Source organism: Xyrauchen texanus, chromosome 28, assembly GCF_025860055.1.
Source record: "Xyrauchen texanus isolate HMW12.3.18 chromosome 28, RBS_HiC_50CHRs, whole genome shotgun sequence".
NCBI classification, from domain to species: domain Eukaryota; kingdom Metazoa; phylum Chordata; class Actinopteri; order Cypriniformes; family Catostomidae; genus Xyrauchen; species Xyrauchen texanus.
In genome coordinates, this window is record NC_068303.1 from 18,079,977 (window position 1) to 18,101,254 (window position 21,278).

At 37.9% G+C, this 21,278-nt stretch overlaps 1 protein-coding gene across 3 annotated transcripts in view; it reads left to right on the forward strand.

Annotated features, from left to right (window-relative positions):
- The window catches only part of ino80 (INO80 complex ATPase subunit), a 65,165-nt gene that overhangs the window by 39,359 nt on the left and 4,528 nt on the right, over positions 1 to 21,278 (forward strand). For 2 of the 3 annotated variants that reach the window (XM_052096516.1, XM_052096517.1), the window contains exons 28-34: positions 5,870 to 5,997; positions 12,812 to 12,906; positions 13,302 to 13,374; positions 16,548 to 16,706; positions 17,296 to 17,398; positions 18,684 to 18,772; positions 21,016 to 21,177. In XM_052096516.1, coding sequence (XP_051952476.1) covers positions 5,870 to 5,997; positions 12,812 to 12,906; positions 13,302 to 13,374; positions 16,548 to 16,706; positions 17,296 to 17,398; positions 18,684 to 18,772; positions 21,016 to 21,177 — 809 coding nt within the window. Of the gene's footprint in view, positions 1 to 5,869; positions 5,998 to 12,811; positions 12,907 to 13,301; positions 13,375 to 16,547; positions 16,707 to 17,295; positions 17,399 to 18,683; positions 18,864 to 21,015; positions 21,178 to 21,278 lie in introns of those variants that run through there. The other variant, XR_007967968.1, reaches the window with a different exon arrangement.

The window sequence follows — 21,278 nt, forward strand, 5'->3', positions numbered from 1 at the left end:
GATATTGAGTTCGTTCAAACGAAGATCGCGATGCATAGGAAAATCTATATTTTTACCCAGCTCTAATAATAATATTAAAATAACATGCATTAGAGAGGCAAAATATTACACACAGAACATAAACATTAAATGACAAAGTTCCTTTAAAAGCTAGTTTTAAATGTTTGGCTTGGTGTGGGCTATTTAGTAGCATTGCCTACAGTTGGCAAATGGCAAGCAGTAAGATTTTAGGCAGATCTTTAAAATTAAAATAAGTGCCCTATTTTGACCAGAAACACACGTGAAGACATTCTAACTGTGTATTTTATTTTCTCCAGATATTTCAAATAACCACAAAAGCAAATGTGGACTTGATGCACAAATGATGGATGCATATTCACCTCTGCCCTCTTTGTGTAAACACTTTCAGTATTTTTCCATGATCAATTAACATTTAGCAAGATTCAACTCATTGCATATTTTTTGACACAGCAAATTGCTGTTGTACCTCTCATATGACACTAATTGGAGGGCAGGACACAGAAGGACAGAGCTTTCACTTACAATAGCTCTGCACATTGTTTCAATGGCACTGCAGCTTTGAGCTGTTGTTTGGAGAGAAAGAGAGAGAGAGACAGAGGCAGCAGAGCTCAGCTCACAGACAGCCTGTGGGAAACTTTGCTTTCCCTTCCTGTTCTTTCAAAGTATCTTTGCACTCCAGCAAAATGGCCGGAAATATTCCTGGCCTTTTTTATTTTGGGCCCAAACAACAGTCACTGCATAATTATTTGTAATCTGCTCCCTGTCCCAGCCTTTTTGGCTGTGAAAAACAGCCCAACTTCACCAAGGTGTTTGTCTTTCAATTTAACAGTGGTACTCATGCATAAGTGCTTTCATACGTCTGTCATACCATTTTGGCTTTGTATGCCAATGCATTCAGCTAAGACCATAATGTTGACACCTTTTGACATGATGTCGAACTTGTTTCCATGATGCATTTCTCCTTCTGGGCAAAGAGGGATCATTTTGTCTGGTTTTAGACTGATTGGCCTCTGTCTTTTTGTGTTTTGGCCTCTGTCTTTTTGCACTCATGTGTTTTGTTCTCAGAGTTCAGGCAGGATCTGGTAAGTATAATCTATATATACAGCCTCCATTATTTGCTGGTTTCACCTTACACCCCAGAAAGAGATGTGGAAGCTTGACTGCTGTGTTGCTTGATTCTTACCTGTAGAACTAAACTGTAAAAACCCTGGAAAGCTGGATTCATGTTTACATATCCCACTTGAAAAATGAAAGCATATCATCAGCTGCTGGTCCTTGAGTTGTATGTCTTGAATGTCATATTCACATTTATGTCATGATTGTAATTTATCTGAACAAGTCTGCCCTGTTTTTAAGGTGCAGACTTCTGAGTCGTCACACTTTCACTTCTGCGTCGTAGAGTGACAAAACGGATATTGTTTTTGGGAAAACATATATTGACCTAACCCATTAGCTCTGTGCCTATGTTTAGGTGTTGGCAAGTAGCTGTACTGAGTGTCAGTAAACAAAGATGACCTTTTAGCATGGACAACATCAGAGCATTGGCCAGTGCATGTACTGCCATCCACGGTCCCTTTGGCAGAAGAACTGGCCCTAAAGCTGTGATCCCTTTAATGAAATTAGCAAACAGCTGAATAGCAATCAAGTGGCTGCCAGTGGGGTTAATTAGCTTGGTACCAGAGTTTTTCAGTTGGGTCAACTTTCGGTCAAACCTAAGTTCTGGACAGAAGGGATTGGATTAGAGATGAGGAGCCTGGAAGGGCCTTCTTGTAGGGTTGCCACCACCAGCAGGTGGATTGGGTTGATAGCAGTATCCATAGTAATGTCTGATGGAACAGCACTTGGTACTTTTGAGGTCCCCTTGTTTGGCAATCGAGTTGGAACTTATCTTGAAAATAAATGAAGCTGTCCTCCATGAACTTTTAATTTCAACCTTAATTTCTCAAAATGTAATTGATATGCTAAAGCTGTCATTGTTAGTTTCCTCTGAAAATGTATTTCTGTGGAAATTTGCTGAGCTTGACATGTCTAAGAACTGGCGAGAAGACTTTGAAGTGCTAAATATGAAAGAGAACAATATGACATATGGGGGGATTTGATAAGACTAATGGAAATGGCAGAGGAGACTCAGTGGTGCCGGTTCCCTTGAGTTGTGGGTGCGACTCAAAGCGTAGAACCAATGGGTCACACCATCCCACTAGACCACATCTCCATCCCCCAACCTTTCAGGGGCTTAATAAAGTGGGATCTGGCAGCTCTACGCCTCGCTCTCATCCCCCTGACGCCAGACCCATTAAATTAGAGCTCTTTGGGGAGCAGCATATGGCATACCCTGTTCTCTTCGTGAAGCCAAACTTCACTCAGTGAAGAACCTAAAACCTCTGCTTTTTTGCAAAAGAAACCATTGCAATTAACACTGTGGTATACGGTCATTAGACATGCACATGTAATTCAGCAGGCCATATCTGGATGCAGAATTTGAGCCTTTAAGTCATCTTTAGTGGTCAAAGTATGGTGTAGTATATAATATATAATCATTATGTATGTATGATTAGTGTGGAACTGTAACCAGTTAAATTCAGTAGATCTTCATTGGTTTGAATGTGCAAGCTCAGCTTTTATTTTTGTTTCAGTTGGTTGAGAAAGATATTTAATTGATGATGGCCCATTTTAATCTCATGTTTGGACCTTTCAAAGGAAATGTTTGATGTCTGCTCTGTCTGAAATTAACTCATTGCTGCAGATTAAGCTGAGGGATTTGGAAATCCTTCATGATTAGTAAACGAACACTGAATCAACAATGTTTGTAAAGTATGTCTACTTTGTTTCGCCCATAATATTGCCAAATTTAGCAACAAATCTCAACTTTTCAACATTGGATGGCAATGGGTAATCAAATGTACAGTATATAGTGACATGCATTGCCAGCTTTCAAACAGAAATGTACTTCCTTCCAAATTAGATATGATGGTATATTTTAAGACAAAGCTTTAGTTAGTTTGGAGTAGATTAGATCCATTTGGTCATTATTTTCTCAATCATAAACATGTAGAGATTGGGATTCTTGGCTGTATGGTCTCATTTGAGCCATTCTCCACCACTCATTGAAAGGTTTACACAGGGTCCACTTTTTCAGGGTCATGGGTGTTAAGTCAGGGTTCAACTATGGTTCACATTATCATGAACATGATATGGTAACAACAACATGGTCATGCTGGCCGTTGGTTCGACATGCTTTTTGAATGGTGTAAACTCGAGCAGCAGGCCTCAAACTTTCTCTAGGGATCTCTAGATTGCTGTGACAGCCTGCTCACTTTGTGTGTATAATCACTTTTTGAGTGCCCATGACTGCCAGGGTCATTTAACCTCCCCATGAGTTGACCATGGGGTCAAGGGTTGCACAAGTCAACAATGGGAAGCCTGTGCTTCCTCTTTTGTGAGCATTGTTTGACTGGCAGCATTTATTGTCCATTGGCTCTAAATTTTCCTGTCTGTGAATGTCAATCAAATGTGTTGAATTCTTAGATGTAGATTTGATGACCAATTAAAAAACAAAAAACAGAAGGGTGGATTAGATGCCTGCGTGGAACTGTTTTTTCCATCCTGCTCCCTCATGTTTCTATCCCACTCTGAACGCTCCTGCAGAATTTTACTCCATGGTCACCCACTCTCTGCACGCAGAGATTTTCTTCCTGACCGCTCACGTTCTCGCAACCCCTCATTTGTTTTCCACATAGGGCAAAAGCCATACAAATACACAACAAGTGTACACAAGTAATGTTTTATTTTTCTGTTATTGCTATTAACATATGATGTGTGACTTATGACGATGCTCATATGACTTGCCTGGGGTTGGTTTCTTAACATTTAACTTGACCATTTCCAGTCCCACGGTAACATTCTTTGATGACACAGTATGTCCACGCTTTGCTCTACCATAAAGCGCCATTGACTATAGCCTGCTCTAAATATTGGATAATTATTGTTATCAAAATAAAGAATTGTAAAATAATAATCATAGTTTTTTTGTGTTTTTTTGCATTCACAAATTAATAATATAAAAATAGATATCCAGATCTGATTTTTTAAGGCTCTTCACTGACCACCCGCTCCCGCACACAACCCATGGACATACCATCCGCTACTGCCTTTAACTCGGAAATTGAATCCTGTGCCGCATGAAATCTGATCGAGTTCCACGGGAATGCAGACCTCTTGTGTGGATTAATTTATTGGGTTAAATATAGCTTCATTAGCATATGTGACATGATGTGGATTACAACAGAATATAATTTTCAATTCATCCCTCAATTTCTAAAAAATAACTAAAAACATTTTTCAGGGTTTTATTGAAAACCTTGAAATATCAGAGAATTTTAAGTGATTTCCAGGCCTGTAAAAGTTATGAAAATGAAATAAAAGAAAAGAAAGTCATGAAAATGCCTTTAGTAAATACAGATTTAAATTGTTTTTATTTGTTACAACATATTTTAGCAGCTAGAAATAGCTATTTATGTAAAATCTCTCTCTGTGTGTGTGTGTGTGTGTGTGTGTGTGTGTGTGTGTGTGTGTGTGTGTGTGTGTGTGTGTGTGTGTGTATATATATATATATATATATATATACACACACTCACCTAAAGGATTATTAGGAACACCTGATCAATTTCTCATTAATGCAATTATCTAATCAACCAGTCAAATGGCAGTTGCTTCAATGCATTTAGGGGTGTGGTCCTGGTCAAGAAAATCTCCTGAACTCCAAACTGAATGTCAGAATGGGAAAGAAAGGTGATTTAAGCAATTTTGAGGGTGGCATGGTTGTTGGTGCCAGACGGGCCGGTCGATTTCACAATCTGCTCAGTTACTGGGATTTTCACGCACAACCATTTCTAGGGTTTACAAAGAATGGTGTGAAAAGGGAAAAACATCCAGTATGCGGCAATCCTGTGGGCGAAAATGCCTTGTTGATGCTAGAGGTCAGAGGAGAATGGGCCGACTGATTCAAGCTGATAGAAGAGACATTCACATGGTAGAGTCAGAATTTAGCGTAAACAGAATGAGAACATGGATCCATCATGCCTTTTTACCACTGTGCAGGCTGGTGGTGGTGGTGTAATGGTGTGGGGGATGTTTTCTTGGCACACTTTAGGCCCCTTAGTGCCAATTGGGCATCGTTTAAATGCCACGGCCTACCTGAGCATTGTTTCTGACCATGTCCATCCCTTTATGGCCACCATGTACCCATCCTCTGATGGCTAATTCCAGCAGGATAATGCACCATGTCACAAAGCTCGAATCATTTCAAATTGGTTTCTTGAACATGACAATGAGTTCACTGTACTAAAATGGCCCCCACAGTCACCAGATCTCAACCTAATAGAGCATCTTTGGGATGTGGTGGAACGGAGCTTCGTGCCCTGGATGTGCATCCCACAAATCTCCATCAACTGCAAGATGCTATCCTATCATTATGGGCCAACATTTCTAAAGAATGCTTTCAGCACCTTGTTGAATCAATGCCACGTAGAATTAAGGCAGTTCTGAAGGCGGAAAGGTGTCAAACACAGTATTAGTATGGTGTTCCTAATAATCCTTTAGGTGAGTGTGTGTATATATATAAACTTTAAGGAAACATTAAAGTCATGGAAATGGTCAAAATATTGATCAAAATGTGTGGGAATCTTGTTGTTTACAGTAACGCATGAACAATGAAGGCATATTCTGTGCATTCCTTTCATTTAAATAATCAGTTTCATTCTGACATTATGGGATGAAGTTTGATCTTGCGAATTTACACATTCTTTCTAATTTCTCAGTGTTTTTAAATGTTTTTCTCTTTGTTCTTCAGACAAAGAGTCTCTGATCACAGAGAGTGGGAAGCTTCATACTCTAGACCTGCTGCTGACTCGACTAAAGTCTCAAGGCCATCGAGTTCTCATCTACTCTCAGATGACCCGTATGATCGACCTTTTAGAGGTGAGTGCTTCCAGAAAGTTCTCACAGTCAGTGATTGACTGCTGAGCTGTCTATGAACATGACACAATTGGATTGTTACACTACATTGTCATTGTCCCATGTTTTTCTTCTCCAACCTTCAACCTTTCCTTCATATCCACAGCAATCCATTTGCACTGAACCATTGTAAATATTTGGGGTTACGCTGTACATGTTTTTGTTTACATCTTGGTTGTTCTTTAATTTTTGTGGGATTAACATTCAAAGAGATGGGGAATTTGAACAACCATTGTAAAGGGAATGTTTGGCATTAAAAAGCTCCATTTTGTTGTAACTGGACAAAGGCTGAGAGAAGAAAACTGCAAGAAACAATCACTTTTTCCAAAGTCATACAGTTGTTTGCCACATGTTCAGCAACAAGCCAAACGTGGAACTAAATCTACTAGAAGCCTCCAATAACATTTTCAACTCGGGCAGCTCATGGTCCCTCATAAATGTTTTTCCATACACTCTTGGTTACACCACTCAGTCTAGAAACACAGTCAAAAGGCATTCCGTCCGATTCATTTAGTCTTTCTTTAGACCCTGTTCTGGTTGTTACAAAGACTTGACTTCCTTTATTTGTGGATTGGTTGGTCTATAGGTATGGTTAATCATAGAAAAACATGGCCGCATCCTTTGGCTTTTATTGACCATTAGTTTTGGCATGGACATGTATATGCCCACATATTTTATCTTGCTTTATATAAAAGTCAACATTGAAATCAAAATGGACCCTATTTACTTTCTTAAAACACATTCCTTGATGTATTGTGAACGATTTGTTTGTGCAAGTCATTCAAAAGGAAAAAAACATTTTCCTTCACAATCTTTCATCAAATTGTAATAACTTAATCTACCCCTGAAAGGACTTTCCTTTTCTGGTGACTTAACCAAGCTCTCTTATTATTCATAAAATCAAAACCCATCCTACATTATTTTCTCATTGAAAATTCTGTTTCATTTTGAAATGCATCAATTTGAGGAAGTAAAATGGGATGTGAATGTATTTCATTACACTCATTTCAATGTATATTCATACATGTAGTATGTTTACATGCACATTACGGTCGGACTAAAACAATAATTTGCATTTTTAAAATGTCATCAGGGCTCAATGCTAAGGATTCTTTCTTTTTCCTTTTTTTTTTTTTGCCTTGGCAAATTTTTCACTGCACATTCCCAAAAAAGAATATTGCTGTTTTTACCATCATAACTTTAAAAAAATGTGTCCAATAGTTTATATTCTTCTCTCTCTCTCATATATATATATATATATATATATATATATATATATATATATATATATATATATAATATATACACACAGTTGATGTCAGAAGTTTACATAGACCTTAGCCAAATACATTTAAACTCAGTTTTTCACAATTCCTGACATTTAATCGTTGAAAACTTTCCCTGTATTAGGTCAGTTAGGATCACTACTTTATTTTAAGAATGTGAAATGTCAGAATAATAGTAGAGAGAATGATTTATTTCAGCTTTTATTTCTTTCATCACATTCCCAGTGGGTCAGAAGTTTACGTACACTTTATTAGAATTTGGAAGCATTGTCTTTAAATTGTTTAACTTGGGTCAAACATTTTGGGTTACCTTTCCACAAGTTTCTCATAAAAAGCTGCTGGAATTTTGGCCCATTCCTCCAGACAGAACTGGTGTAACTGAGTCAGGTTTGAAGACCTCCTTGCTCACACACACTTTCAGTCCTGCCCACAAATTTTCTTTGCTGATTTCTTTAGATTTTCCCATGATGTCAAGCAAAGAGGCACTGAGTTTGAAGGTAGGCCTTAAAGTACACCTCCAATTCAGTACACCTCCTATCAGAAGCTAATTGTCTAAAGGCTTGACATAATTTTCTGGAATTTTCCAATATGCTTTAAGGCACAGTTAACTTCTGACCCTCTTGAATTGTGATATAGTTAATTAAAAGCAAAACAATTTGTCTGTAAACAATTGTTGGAAAAATGACTCATGCCATGCACAAAGTAGATATCCTAAATGACTAACCAAAACTTTAGTTTGCTAATATGAAATCACTTAACTTCAACAAAAGTGTAAATAAACTTCCAACTTCAACTGTATATTTACTTACTGAGATCTTTATTCGGAAAACCTGTACACCTACTTATTCATGTGATTATCTTATCAGCCAATCATATGGCTGCAGTGCATAAAATTATGCAGATACGGGTCAGGACTAGGGATGGGTACGAGTACTCCGGTACTTGGACGTGGAAGCAATGATCAATCATGAAAACAATGATCGATGGTGATCATGCATGATGTGAATTCTCACTTAATTCGAAATTCAGTGACAATTACCTAACAACTCAACACAAATGTGTCAAAGAGGGAGCTTATTTTTAATTTTGAGATTGACTTGCACTATTCATAATTAAGTAATACTGGCTTTATATTCATGATGTTAGCCAGAGGGAAACTGGCCCCACAGTGAGCCTGGTTTCTCCCAAGGTTATTTTTGTCCATTAACCAACATCTTATGGAGTTGTGTGTTCCTTTCTACAGTTGCCTTCAGCTTGCTCACTGGGTTTCTAAATATAATTACTATTTAATTACTTATTTTTAAACAAAATTCCAATCATATTTGATCAAAGACATTATGGATATTACAGTTTCATTTTCTGTTAATGCATGATATTCTGTAAAGCTGCTTTGAAACGATGTTGTGAAAGGCGATATACAAATAAAAAAAATTTGACGTTGTGATTTTGAGGGGTATATTGATTGTCAAAGACGTCTCGTAGCAACCAAACTGATATATGACGCTGCTATAGTTATGATCGTCAAAAGAGTGTCATTATCTGTGTTTTGAACACCTGTCTCTGCAAAACGTTTGCTTAACACATTTTATTATCATTTAATCTAAGATGTTTGACTCGTTAATGGATATTATTTAATACAAATAAATGTTTGTCACTGCCCTGGGCGCCGACATGTTTGCGTGAAGTAACACACACCTGCATCTCGATGAAATGGGAGCTGAAGATTTCCGCACAAGTTAGAAGTTTGACATAAAGTGTCATTCCGTTGCATTTTCCTCAGTTGAAAGGTGGAAATTCTGACTCTTCAAGTTGAATTAAACACTTCATGAATCATTACAGGAACAACAATATGGAGTATTGCAGCTTTCCCCACAGGAGCGAGCAAACACACACACACACACACACACACACACACGCACACACACCAGGCATGTGGCAGTGGACTCAAAGCGCTGCGAGTGTTTCAAACAGCTAGACAGAGTGCAGCTAAATGGAACAGAATGCAGCATCATCAAAACTTAATTCAACATAACACGCATATTAAAAACACAATGGTTTTGGCCTTTCCTGTAAAGCCAACCGCGATTTGAAAACGGACGGTTCAGACAGTCACTACAAAAACTGTTGGACAAAAACTAACTAGGATTGCTACTGTAACCTGAAGGTAGAACAGACATTCTTTCATTGAGTTGGGCAGCGAATCTTCACATAATGCCAAAATATGATCCATTATGTTTTGATTATGATATATTATTTGATACATTTTGTAACCAATTGTTTCATAACAGCCTGTAATAATGAATAAACGATACACTGGCACAACAAGACAGCAGCCAAAGACGTTTGTCTGACTTGTTATTATATATACAGTTATGTACATGTCATTGCCTCTCTGAGTACTCGAGTAGACAAAATGACCAAAATGCCCATCCCTAGTCAGGACCTTAAGTTAATTTTCACATCAACCATCAGAATGGGGAAAAAAGGATCTCAGTGATTTCCACCGTGGCATGATTTTTGGTGCCAGACGGGCTGGTTTGAGAAATTCTGTAACCGCTGATCTCCTGGGATTTTCGCGGACAAAAACATCCAGTGAGGGGCAGTTCTGTGGATGGAAATGCCTTGATGATGAGAGAGGACAACTGAGAATGGCCAGACTGGTTCGAGCTGACAGAAAGGCTACAGTAACTCAGATAACCACTCTGTACAATTGTAGTGAGGAAAAATAGTATCTCATAATGCACAACTCAGCAAAAATGAGGTGAATGGCTACAACAGCAGAAGACCACGTTGAGTGTACTGTCCTGTCTATATTCTCTGAGCACTTTATGAGGAACATTATGGTCCTAATAAAGTGCCCAGTGAGTGTATAAATAGTACATTTATTATGTTTTTCAGACAAGTTCCCCTATAATTATACCACTTATATCCTTTGCAAGATAACTGTAAATGACAGCTTTAAAATTAACATTTGCCATTAACATGTCAAATTAATGTATACGTTTTGAAATGACCTAGTAGTTGTTAAATGTATTCTTACATTTTAGACACTAAGGAGCTCATGATTTTCAGCCATGTGTATAACCAGAGTCCAACAAATTTTGTTAAATATCACTCAGCGCTTCATCTCTAAACATGAAAAATTTGAGGAAAATGCACTTTTTAACTGTGGTAAAACTACTAGCGCTCTGTCCCTTTGCAAGTGTGCATGCACGCTAAACAGCGTCTACTTTGCAAGGAGAGAGATGCATGGAGAGAGATGGATTTACAGTCCAATAGAAAGCAAATATTGATTTCTTGTTTTCCATTGTGTGGATAACAAAATATCACCAACATGTTCAAATAAATTTTCTGAACTGTGAACATGGAAAGTGCAGGGATAATTCAAATGTTACTCTGTGTATTTGTGTGCTCAGGTGACTGCACTGGCGCATCCAGTACATTATGTGCTCTCATGTTTCTACACGCTCAAGTTAATCACCTTTGCTTGTCTTTACATATGCTGTTAAAAGACTGTGATTGCTTCTTGTAACTGTTGTGCTCTCTCGTTTGTTGTTTGCTTGCGCTAACGTTATAAATGCAGCACTTGCCTGATCGGGAAAGTGACAGTTCTAGCCACTGGCCCGAATCACTCTGACAGTCCTTATTGTTGAGCCTGACTAAAATCATACCCATCAAATTTTTGCCATGTCAGAATAACAGATCTAGATAATGCGATTGGAGCTTGACCTCGTTCAGCATGTATGTAAACCAAAACTTGCCTCAATGTTGAGCGAGTGCTCCAAAAGACAGAGGTAACCTGAAACATAATAACTTTTATAACTATTCAAATATTTGAGTTATGTATACTTGTTCAGACATATGAAGACTGTAGCTCGACAATGCGAAATCCCACTGTAGCTCAATTATAACTGTGCATGTAAGAAAACTGATTGTTAGGTAATACATTTATCAATAGTTTATCAATACTGTGATTTTATCAATCGTCTTTGGCTGTCATATGGAAGGATCCTGTAATGTGGTCATTGAATGAAATCATGCTATGACAAATTTTCTCTTACCTTAGTTGGCTTCCCAAGTCATTAAAAGACCCAGCTGCAAGAGGGGCCTGTGTAGCTCAGCCACCCCTTGAGTCACAAGTTCGAATCCAGGGCATGCTGAGTGACTCCAGCCAGGTCTCCTAATCAACCAAATTGGCCCAGTTGCTAGGGAGGGTAGAGTCACATGGGGTAACCTCTTCCTGGTCGCTATAATGTGGTTCTCGCTCTCTGTGGGGCACGTGGTGAGTTCTGCATGGATGCCGCGGAGGATAGCATGAAGCCTCCACACGCGCTACGTCTCAGTGGTTAAGCTACTTGATAAGATGAACAAATTGATGGTCTCAGACGCGGAGGCAACTGAGATTTGTCCTCCGCCACCCAGATTGAGGCGAATCACTGCGCCACCACAAGGACTTAGAAGGCTTTGGCAATTGGGCATTCCAGAAAAAGGGGAGAGGAAAAAAAAGACACAGCTGCTGTCAATTTAAACTCTTTTTGTTAGCTGTGAAAAATGGGGTGATTGTAATCTAATGTAGTCATTAACGTCAGTCGCTTTCTTTTCTTTTTTCTGTGTGTTTGACACTGTTCATTCTGGCATGCCATCGGAGCAGTGCAGCTTGGGAGTTGGCATTGATGTCATCATCGTTCTGTTGTACGACAGCAAATACTGTTTGTCATACTAGCTTTTTAGATGCTGCAGCATTGTATTCTGTGCCAAAACTAAAAAAAACATAGACAGTCAAGTTCTGTCTCCTTTGATATTGTTTCAGTCCTAGCAGACTCCCTTGAGTGTTTTTGTCAAATGTACTTGTGTGAGTTCAATAGCTCTACTCCCAGTTCAGGTTGGTTGAAATGTATTCCAGGCACACTTCCTAAATCTCATGGAAATAGAGGCCTAAATCTTGTTATGTTCGGCACCACTCTGCTTGCCAGGAGTTACATTCTCAGCAGTGTAATACAGTTTTAAGATGGTCCTATTTGTTACTTAAAACAGGATAGAGAGTTTGGATTTGTGATCTAATGTTGCTTTAGACTGGAACAAAGTCCTAATCAAAGGAGTTTAATGTCAAAGAGAGTGCTAATGCTCATTTCATTTAGTCCAGATGTGCTTTTGGGAGGCACTCCAGTAGAGTCAAAGGCCTGCATGAGGTATGAGGCTTCACTCTGGGTGGTGTAAGAGAGTGGGAGGTCATCTGAGAAAAGGGGTTAGGGATTATTTTTTAGTCTCTGCCTGCCATGAAATGAATCTGCAATGGTAACGAGGTTTTAAGGAGTTGTGTTAAGGGTGAAGGTTGAAACTTGAAACTAATGAATAAATGAAAACTAGACTTGCAGATTTAGGAGGATTTAAGTGAAATGTACACAACCAATTCATATCATTGACTTGTTTACCTGCTTGAGTTTCCATTTTCTTCTACTTATTTTAAATATTTAAATGTTTCTGTCCCGCAGGAGTACATGATGTACCGTAAGCATACCTACATGCGATTAGACGGTTCATCCAAAATTTCAGAAAGGCGGGACATGGTGGCTGACTTCCAGAGCCGGTGAGTTTTCAACTAGTCAGCCCAAGATGGTGGCATTCTTCTGATCCGGTTTATTGTGTATTGTGTATTCTTCTTAAGCCTAATTGGGGCTTGTTTTTCCAAAATGTCGCCAACTGTAAATTCCTCATCCCTGGTAGTGTTGTCAGGAACTAAGGGTTTTGCTCTCTCTCTTTGTCTGTCTGTCTTGTTTCTTCCCGGTCTTATTTAAGGGTTCTGGTTTGCATTAGCTCAGCACTCAGTGGCACAAGGGTCTCTGGTTTTTCATTTGCAGAGGAGTGTGCTGTATATTGGAATATCTCTTTGTGTAAATCCTGGGTGGCAGGCCCCTCAAAGAGCATGATCTGCCTCTGCTTTATTTGCTTTCTCTCACTGTTCCGGTCTCCCTCCCCTTGCAGGACGGATATTTTTGTCTTCCTTCTCAGTACCAGAGCCGGAGGTCTGGGGATAAACCTGACAGCTGCAGACACGGTGAGGCCACAGCCTAAAAGCACACCGTGCTCACCAGATCCACTTACCCCCCTTCCAGAGGCCATGAGAACTGCCTCTGTAATTTTACGAACCCTAAGACATTTAGCACTCATGTAATAATAGCCGCTGAACTCTTTACCTTTAAAGAATAGCTATTATTTCTCCAACCCATGAAACATGAATTGTTAGAATCATATGCAGAATGTCCGAGCAGCACTTTTCCATACAATGAAAGTGGCTCTGCCACTACTGAATCTCCAGTGCCACGGCAAAAGAATGATATCCAAAGTCTGAATTAATTGTGATAATTTGTGCCATGAAATAATGCAAAAACAACACGTCTTTCTATTGCATTGTTTAGGGCTGAACGATCCATAAAAATCAAGATATGACCATTTGTGAATATTAAATCACAAAGGAATGTGATTTCATTATACAATCTGCATGCGCTGCTCTTGCGCAGCTTTGTTCTGAGCACACATGAGTCTGTGTTTGCTCAACGAATTTCATCTCATGCACAGAATAACAGATGTGTTGTGTTTGGTTTGGTATTGTGCACAGAGCGTGTTAAATGTACAGCAAAAATGTAATTTAATTGGCTACTACAAGTTTCTGTACAAATCTATAACAACCCTATGACACCAGGTTTCTGTGGACAGAAGAGAAAAGCATTTCACCATATTTGTAATGAGGCTATTGTTAATGTGCACTTTTCAGACAAAATAAAGATTTGAGGGTTTAACTGGGTCCCATAGCAATGCTATTTACAATTTAAGAAATTATTAGAGAGATATTACTTATGGTTTAATAATATTAATATTGTTATTATTAGTTATTATAATACAAATGTAATATATTTCTGTAATTTCTTAATGTAGTAATAATAACCATTATTATTATTATTATTATTCAGAGTTATATTGCAATTATATAATATTCAAGTTGTCTGGGTTCCAAAAAATTGCACAGTTTTGCACAGAATTCTTGACTAAATGAACTGTTCATATGACAATTTGTAGCTAGCTACAGATCAACTTTTACATTTACATTTACATTTATTCATTTGGCAGACGCTTTTATCCAAAGCAACTTACAATAGAGGAAAACATCAGCGAATCAACTTAAGGAGACAGTGGTATGAAAAGGTCCATACTACAAAGTTTCACTATCATCAGAATAGTATACAAAACAGATTTAAGTGCAACAAGAATTGTAAATTTTTAACATTTATAAATTTGTAAAAAGAAAATTTAGTGACTGGTCAAAAGCTCTTGGAAAATATGTGTTTTTAGTCATTTTGTGAAGATAGAGAGTCAGTCAGCTTCACGGATTGAGTTGGGAAGGTCATTCCACCACCGTGGTATGATGAAACTGAAAGTCCGGGAAAGTGTTTTGGTGCCTCTTTGTTTTGGTACGACAAGGCAACGTTCCTTAGCTGACCGCAGACTTCTGGTGGGAACGTAGCTCTGCATAAATTGGGGTTGACTAGCTTTCATAAGGTCTCTCGCTCTCTCCCTCTCTGCCGTGCACGCGCTATGTATGTTGTGTGCGCGCTATCTATGTTATGCGTGCAGTATGTTCTGTCTCGCATGTGCGCTATAGATTCCGGGAGATTTGAACTAAATTGCGGGCATCAGGGAGAAGCTATCAATATGCGGGAGACTCCCGGAACTTCCGGGAGACTTGGGATGTCTGACTTCATATCAAAAATATTTCCAGATAGCACTCCTGCTGTGTTCTTTATCAAACAAAACTGGTCGCGGGGGCGCCGCATGCACTCGCCATCTTTACATTCACTTCACTTTTGCTATTTAACCAGAGCGAATGAGAGTGTGTGGTGTTTGTCAACGCGCCTTTGGAGAGAAGTGAAAGTGACAGCTCGGCTAGTATCGATACTTAGGGAAATTAGTATTGGTACCGTTCAGATATTTCAGTATCGATATTTATCGAAATATCGATATTTTTGACAACACTACAAAGGACGTCAGACAGCCAGGGGCTGGGTGGTGTAGTACTAGACAGGTTATTAAAGTAGAGCTAAGTGTGTCTGTGGCAGTGTTTACATCAAGCGTGGAAAATACATTTATTGTGGGAAGAGAAGCAGAGACATCAGTGGAAAGGCAAGAGGATGAGAGGGAACGGAGGTTACGGCGAAAGGAAACCAAAGGTGGAGTCGGTTTTACTATGGATGAGAGAATCATGTTGAATTGAACAAAGTAGTGATCAGAGACATGTAAAGGTGTAACAAGAATATTTGAGGTGGTACAGTTACGTGTAAAAATGAGGTCCAGCTGGTTGCCCGATCTGTGAGTTGCTGTGGTGTGTAGTCTTTCCAAGTCAAATGAGGCCAGAAGAGTATTCAGTTCAATTGCCTGGGGCTTGTCTTGGTGTATGTTGAAATCGCCAAGAATCTGGCAAGGAGGACAGCAGGACATTCAACTCCTCAAGAAAGCTTGTCAGCTGACCTGGAGGGCGATAGATGACAACAACATGTATTTTTGTGGGTTGCATTGTAGTAATGGCATGGAATTCAAAAGATGTATTGTTACATAGTGAAGCCTGTGGTGAAAAAGTCCAGCTATTACCAGGCATTACCAGTATGTCGAGGGGTGTGAGAGAAGTTGTTGGAGAGAGTAGCAGGTGTTGCTGTATCCTCAGGACGTATCCATGTCTCTGTCAGAGCCAGGATGCTGAGGGTGGATTGTGTGGCGAAAGTTTTGCAATACATTTTTTGTTTTTCAATACATTTAAACATTATAATGTTACAAATATAAAGTATATAATAAACACAAATTTTTAAAAATATAATAAAGTATATTAATAATAATATGGTTATACATTTTCTATAAGAATTATGTTACGTTATTTATGCAAGAGCTGAATTCTGTAGGAAACACTGCTATAATAGCTAAAGTCAATGTGAGTAACAAACCCAAATTTGAGTCATTATTCACTAATAATATTCCCTCTGCTGTTGCCCTGTTGTATGGAAAAGAGCTGCTCTGACAATTTTGGGGGAACTATTCCAGTTCGCTAAGTTTAGTCAGTCTGAACACTTTGATGTTTACAAATAAATGTGTGCATGAATAAACACTATGGAAGAGCAATAAATTGAAAGAATTGTGTGCAAGTTTATCATATCATGCGAGTAAGGTCACTGCCTCTCTGTTCAGGTCATCTTTTATGACAGTGATTGGAACCCCACGGTTGACCAGCAGGCAATGGATAGAGCCCACAGATTGGGGCAAACCAAGCAGGTCACAGTCTATCGACTCATCTGCAAGGGCACTATTGAGGAACGCATCCTACAGAGGGCCAAAGAAAAGAGTGAAGTACGTACATGGCATAGTATATGTCACTATTCAGAATCACAGCTTGATAAAAGCTATGGTTGGTTGTTGATGTTGATTTCACGTTATTGTGGATTACTTGAACCAAAAGGTTATTTACATCAACATTTTATAACTTCAATACAATTAATTCAGCCATTTTGCCATGGTTTGTCAAATGTACATATTTACATCATAGCTTATGCCTGTTTTGGTCGATTTAAGTTAGAAGAACTATCTTTATCTAAATGTCAAACCTCAAAAAAGTCTTTATAGAGTCAATATGGCAGGTTAAAGGACTATTTAGCCTATGGTTGTAATTGTCAAGTTGTGATTTCAGCTAATTACACTGTATTTAGTCTATGATTGTAATTGACAAGTTGAGGTTACAGCTAATTATACTGTAATTACACAGTGATAAGCTATCTGAACTGTCACATGTATTCAAGGTATCAACAACACAATTATATTCAGTATATATTTTGGAGGCCTCAAGAGTCTTCCTCTTTCTCATTTTACTAATTGTATTTATTTATTCTCTGTCTCAATAATTACTCTCTTCTTCCTTTTTGATGTGGGTTCTGTGTTTTAGATTCAGAGGATGGTAATATCAGGAGGAAACTTTAAACCTGACACTCTGAAGCCCAAAGAGGTGGTCAGCCTGCTACTGGATGACGAGGAGCTGGAGAAAAAATGTGAGATGCAACGATCTTCTACACTGGTCAAAAGTTTGTTTTAGGAGGAAATTGGTACTTTAATTCACCAAAGTGGCATTGAACTGATCACATAGTATAGTCAGGACATTACTAATGTAAAAAAAACAGCACCATCACTATTTTAAAAAAGTCATTTTTTATCAAATCTAGACAGGCCCCATTTCCAGCAGCCATCACTCCAAAAACTTATCCTTGAGTAATCATACTAAATTGCTAATTTGGTACTATAAAATCACTTGCCATTGTATCTAACACAGCTTAAAGCTATTTGGTTCGTTGAATGATGCTTAACATTGTCTTTGTTTTTGTTTTTGAGTTGCCACAGCATGCAATAGACTGGCATGTCAATATTAGGTATAAAATGGCAAAAAAGAAATGGCTTTCTCTAGAAACACATGTCAATCATTGTTTTGAGGAATGAAGGCTATGCAATGCTTGAAATTGCCAAAAAACTGAAGATTTCATACAAAGGTGTACACTACAGTCTTCAAAGACAAAGGACAACTGGCTCTAACCAGGACAGAAGAGATGCGGAAGGCCAGATGTACAACTAAACAAGAAGATAAGTGCATCAGAGTTTCTAGTTTGAGAAATGGATGCCTCACATGTCCTCAGCTGACAGCTTCATTGAATTCTACAAGCTCAACACCAGTTTCATGTACAACAGTAAAGAGAAGACTCAGGGGTGCAGGCCTTATGGGAAGAATTGCAAAGAAAAATCCACTTTTGAAACAGAAAAACAAAAAGAAAAGGTCTGAGTGGGCAAAGAAACACAGAAACTGGACAACAGATAACTGGAAAAGAGCGTTATGGATCTTAACCCCATTGAGCATTTATGGGATCAGCTAGACTGTAAGGTGCTTGAGAAGTGCCAGACAAGACAGCCACATCTATAGCATGTGCTACAGGAAGTGTGGGGTGAAATATCACCTGAGTATCTGGACAAACAGACATCTGGAATACCAAGGATCTGCAAAGCTGTCATTGCTGCACATGGAAGATTGTTTAATGAGAACTCTTTCAAGTAGTTTGAAAAATGTTTTTCAAATTGTAATGGTAATGTTTCATGTTATTAATGTCATGACAATTCATTGTGATCAGTTGAATGCCACTTTGGTGAATAAAAGTACCAATTTCTTTCCACGAGAGCAAAATCTGTACATTATTCCAAACTTTTGGTTTTTGTATCATTTAAAAATGGTATTGAAAGAGTGGTTTAGCGATATTTGCACTGCTCTGATTAGAGGATCTTGTTGTGTTTCAGTGCGTTTAAGGCAGGAAGAGAAACGGCAGCTGGAGGAGAGCAGTAAGGTGAAGGAGCGGAAGAGGAAGAGGGAGAAGTATGCAGAAAGAGTGAGTTCCACCATACAGGCATGAAGAAGTGATGAAGAATATACTGGCGGTGCAGTGGTGTCACATTTGTCATGCATATTTGGAGTGGGTGGTATGATCAGAATTTCTTATAATGGAGTAATTTTACAGTATATATGTGTTTGTTCTGGGTTTTGATGTGTTAACATGTTAATTCGTTGTGATTTAATTATATAACAAATAACACGTTTAAGAAATTAACGCAATAATTTCCTGAACCGTAATATGGAATATTCCTACAATCGGAGCAATTCAAGTTTGAAGTACCACCTGTTTTCAGCAGGGGGCAGTAAGTGTATCTCCTGCTGTATAGGCAGCTATCTCTCCCATGACAGAGCCATTAGTTGTTATCTCAGTAAATAAAATAATCTCTGACCAAACCACTCTCAGGCTTTCTTGACACAAGCGACATAACAAGATGAGAAAGCGTACTTGCATTTAACACAGCTGGACTGAGTGCATTTCCAAGTGCAGGTATCTCAAGTCTTGTTTTACTTCATTTTAAACTACGTTAAACTTGACACAGCAACTTAAAAACTCTGTTTATGACACGACAAATCCAAAGTGAGACGCTTGCTTATAATAAGTCTATCTCTGACAGACTGACGAATTCAGTTGCAAAATAGATTGCTTTGGACTGTAGGCCAATGTTAGGCTTATGTTAATAATACGGAATTTAAGAAGATATTGCCTTTTAAAGCCACTTTAAATTATATTTATAATAGGGCTGTCAATCAATTACATTTTTTAATCGAATTAATTACATGGTGTCCCGATTAATTAATCGCGATTAATCACATTTAAATTTTTTGCAGAGAAAGCCCTCATATAACAATAATTCAATATATAATGATGAAATAATTATACATAGTTATCTTTAAATATTAAAAATATATATATATATATATATATATATATATATATATATATATATATATATATATATATATATATATATATATATATATATATATATATATATATATATATATATATAAATAAAAATATTCAGAAAATTAAAATGCATTACATTCTTGTGGCAGATGAGTTAATCATTGATAAGACCATTCAAAAAACAGCTTTAGAATACAAAGTATTGTTTACTACCATATTATTGATCATAAGTCAATCATTGGCATACAGTTCACAGCAATCCATTTCACAAGTGAATTTGTCAATCAGTTCGAGATTTATTATGAGGGCTTGTTTAAGGACCCGTCAATTTCAACAAGCGTCAGACATGCTTGCGTAGCGTCTCGGGTGCGTTGTGTCGTAAACATAAACTTTTTAGGTCTCTGTGTCAATTTAAATATAGTTTAATGCATAGAACATATCTTGAGATCCCTTAGTTCGGATTTGCGCTCCAAGTGTTTTGAACGCAAGAACGTTGTGTTGTGTGCCTGCTGGATGGTTGTTTTCTTCACTGTATATAAACTGCGTGTTGCCTACACAGCTGAAGTTTCACTTACTGCCCTCTGGAGTACACGGGTGGTACTATAAGCTTGCATTTCTCAGGAATCTTCCATATTACAGTCTGGGGGCATTGGGAATTAATTTTTTTTAATGCATTATTTTTAATAAAATTAATCACACTGAATTAATGCGTTAAATCAGCAGCCCTAATTTATAATATATATTGTATTTATAATTAAATATAATATATAGGTTTATTTAATTATTATATATTGAATTATTGTTATTTGAGGGGCGTTCTAAGCAAATATTTATATACGCAATTAATTTGGTTAATCTGCATATCATGTAATAAATGCAATTAAAACCTTTTAAACGATTGACAGCCCTAATCACTAAATAGTTATTTTTGCTGGAAATTCATCGAAAATGGTTTGCATTTCAATGCATTGCATTACTATTTGCTAATGCCTATTTCTGGATGATTCAGTTAATTAAATACTTTAAATTCTGATTCTCGTTTGATTCTCTTTTTTTATTTGGAACTTCATGGATGCAAACCAAAAGATAAGAATATTGCACAATGATAGATGTGTCAATATATCTTCTGCAGGACAAACAGTACAGCAAAATCTCTACTGTAACACATTTCTACAATTGCACTGTGTATATATTGTCATAGTGCCCAGTCCTAATGCATATATATATATATATATATGTAAATACATATCGCTGGCTCACAGCCATTACAAACATTTCCTATTCTCACTCTACCCACTTTCTCTCCCTATGTTCCATCTTTAATTTTTCAGAGGAGAAAGGATGATGACCCAGACACTAAGAAGAAGAGGGAGGGTGTGAATGTGGTCATCCCTTATGCCCCGTCAGCAGACAACTCCAACCTTTCGGGTGATGGTGAAGACTCCTTCATCAGTGTGGATATGGACTCTGCCATGCCCAGCCCCTTCAGTGAGGTAAAAGTGTAAGATTGAATCAACAGCTCCCAGTTTAAATAACTGTTTGATTATTATGATGTTTATTGAATTGTAGAAGTCATTGTGTCTGGAAGAATAAT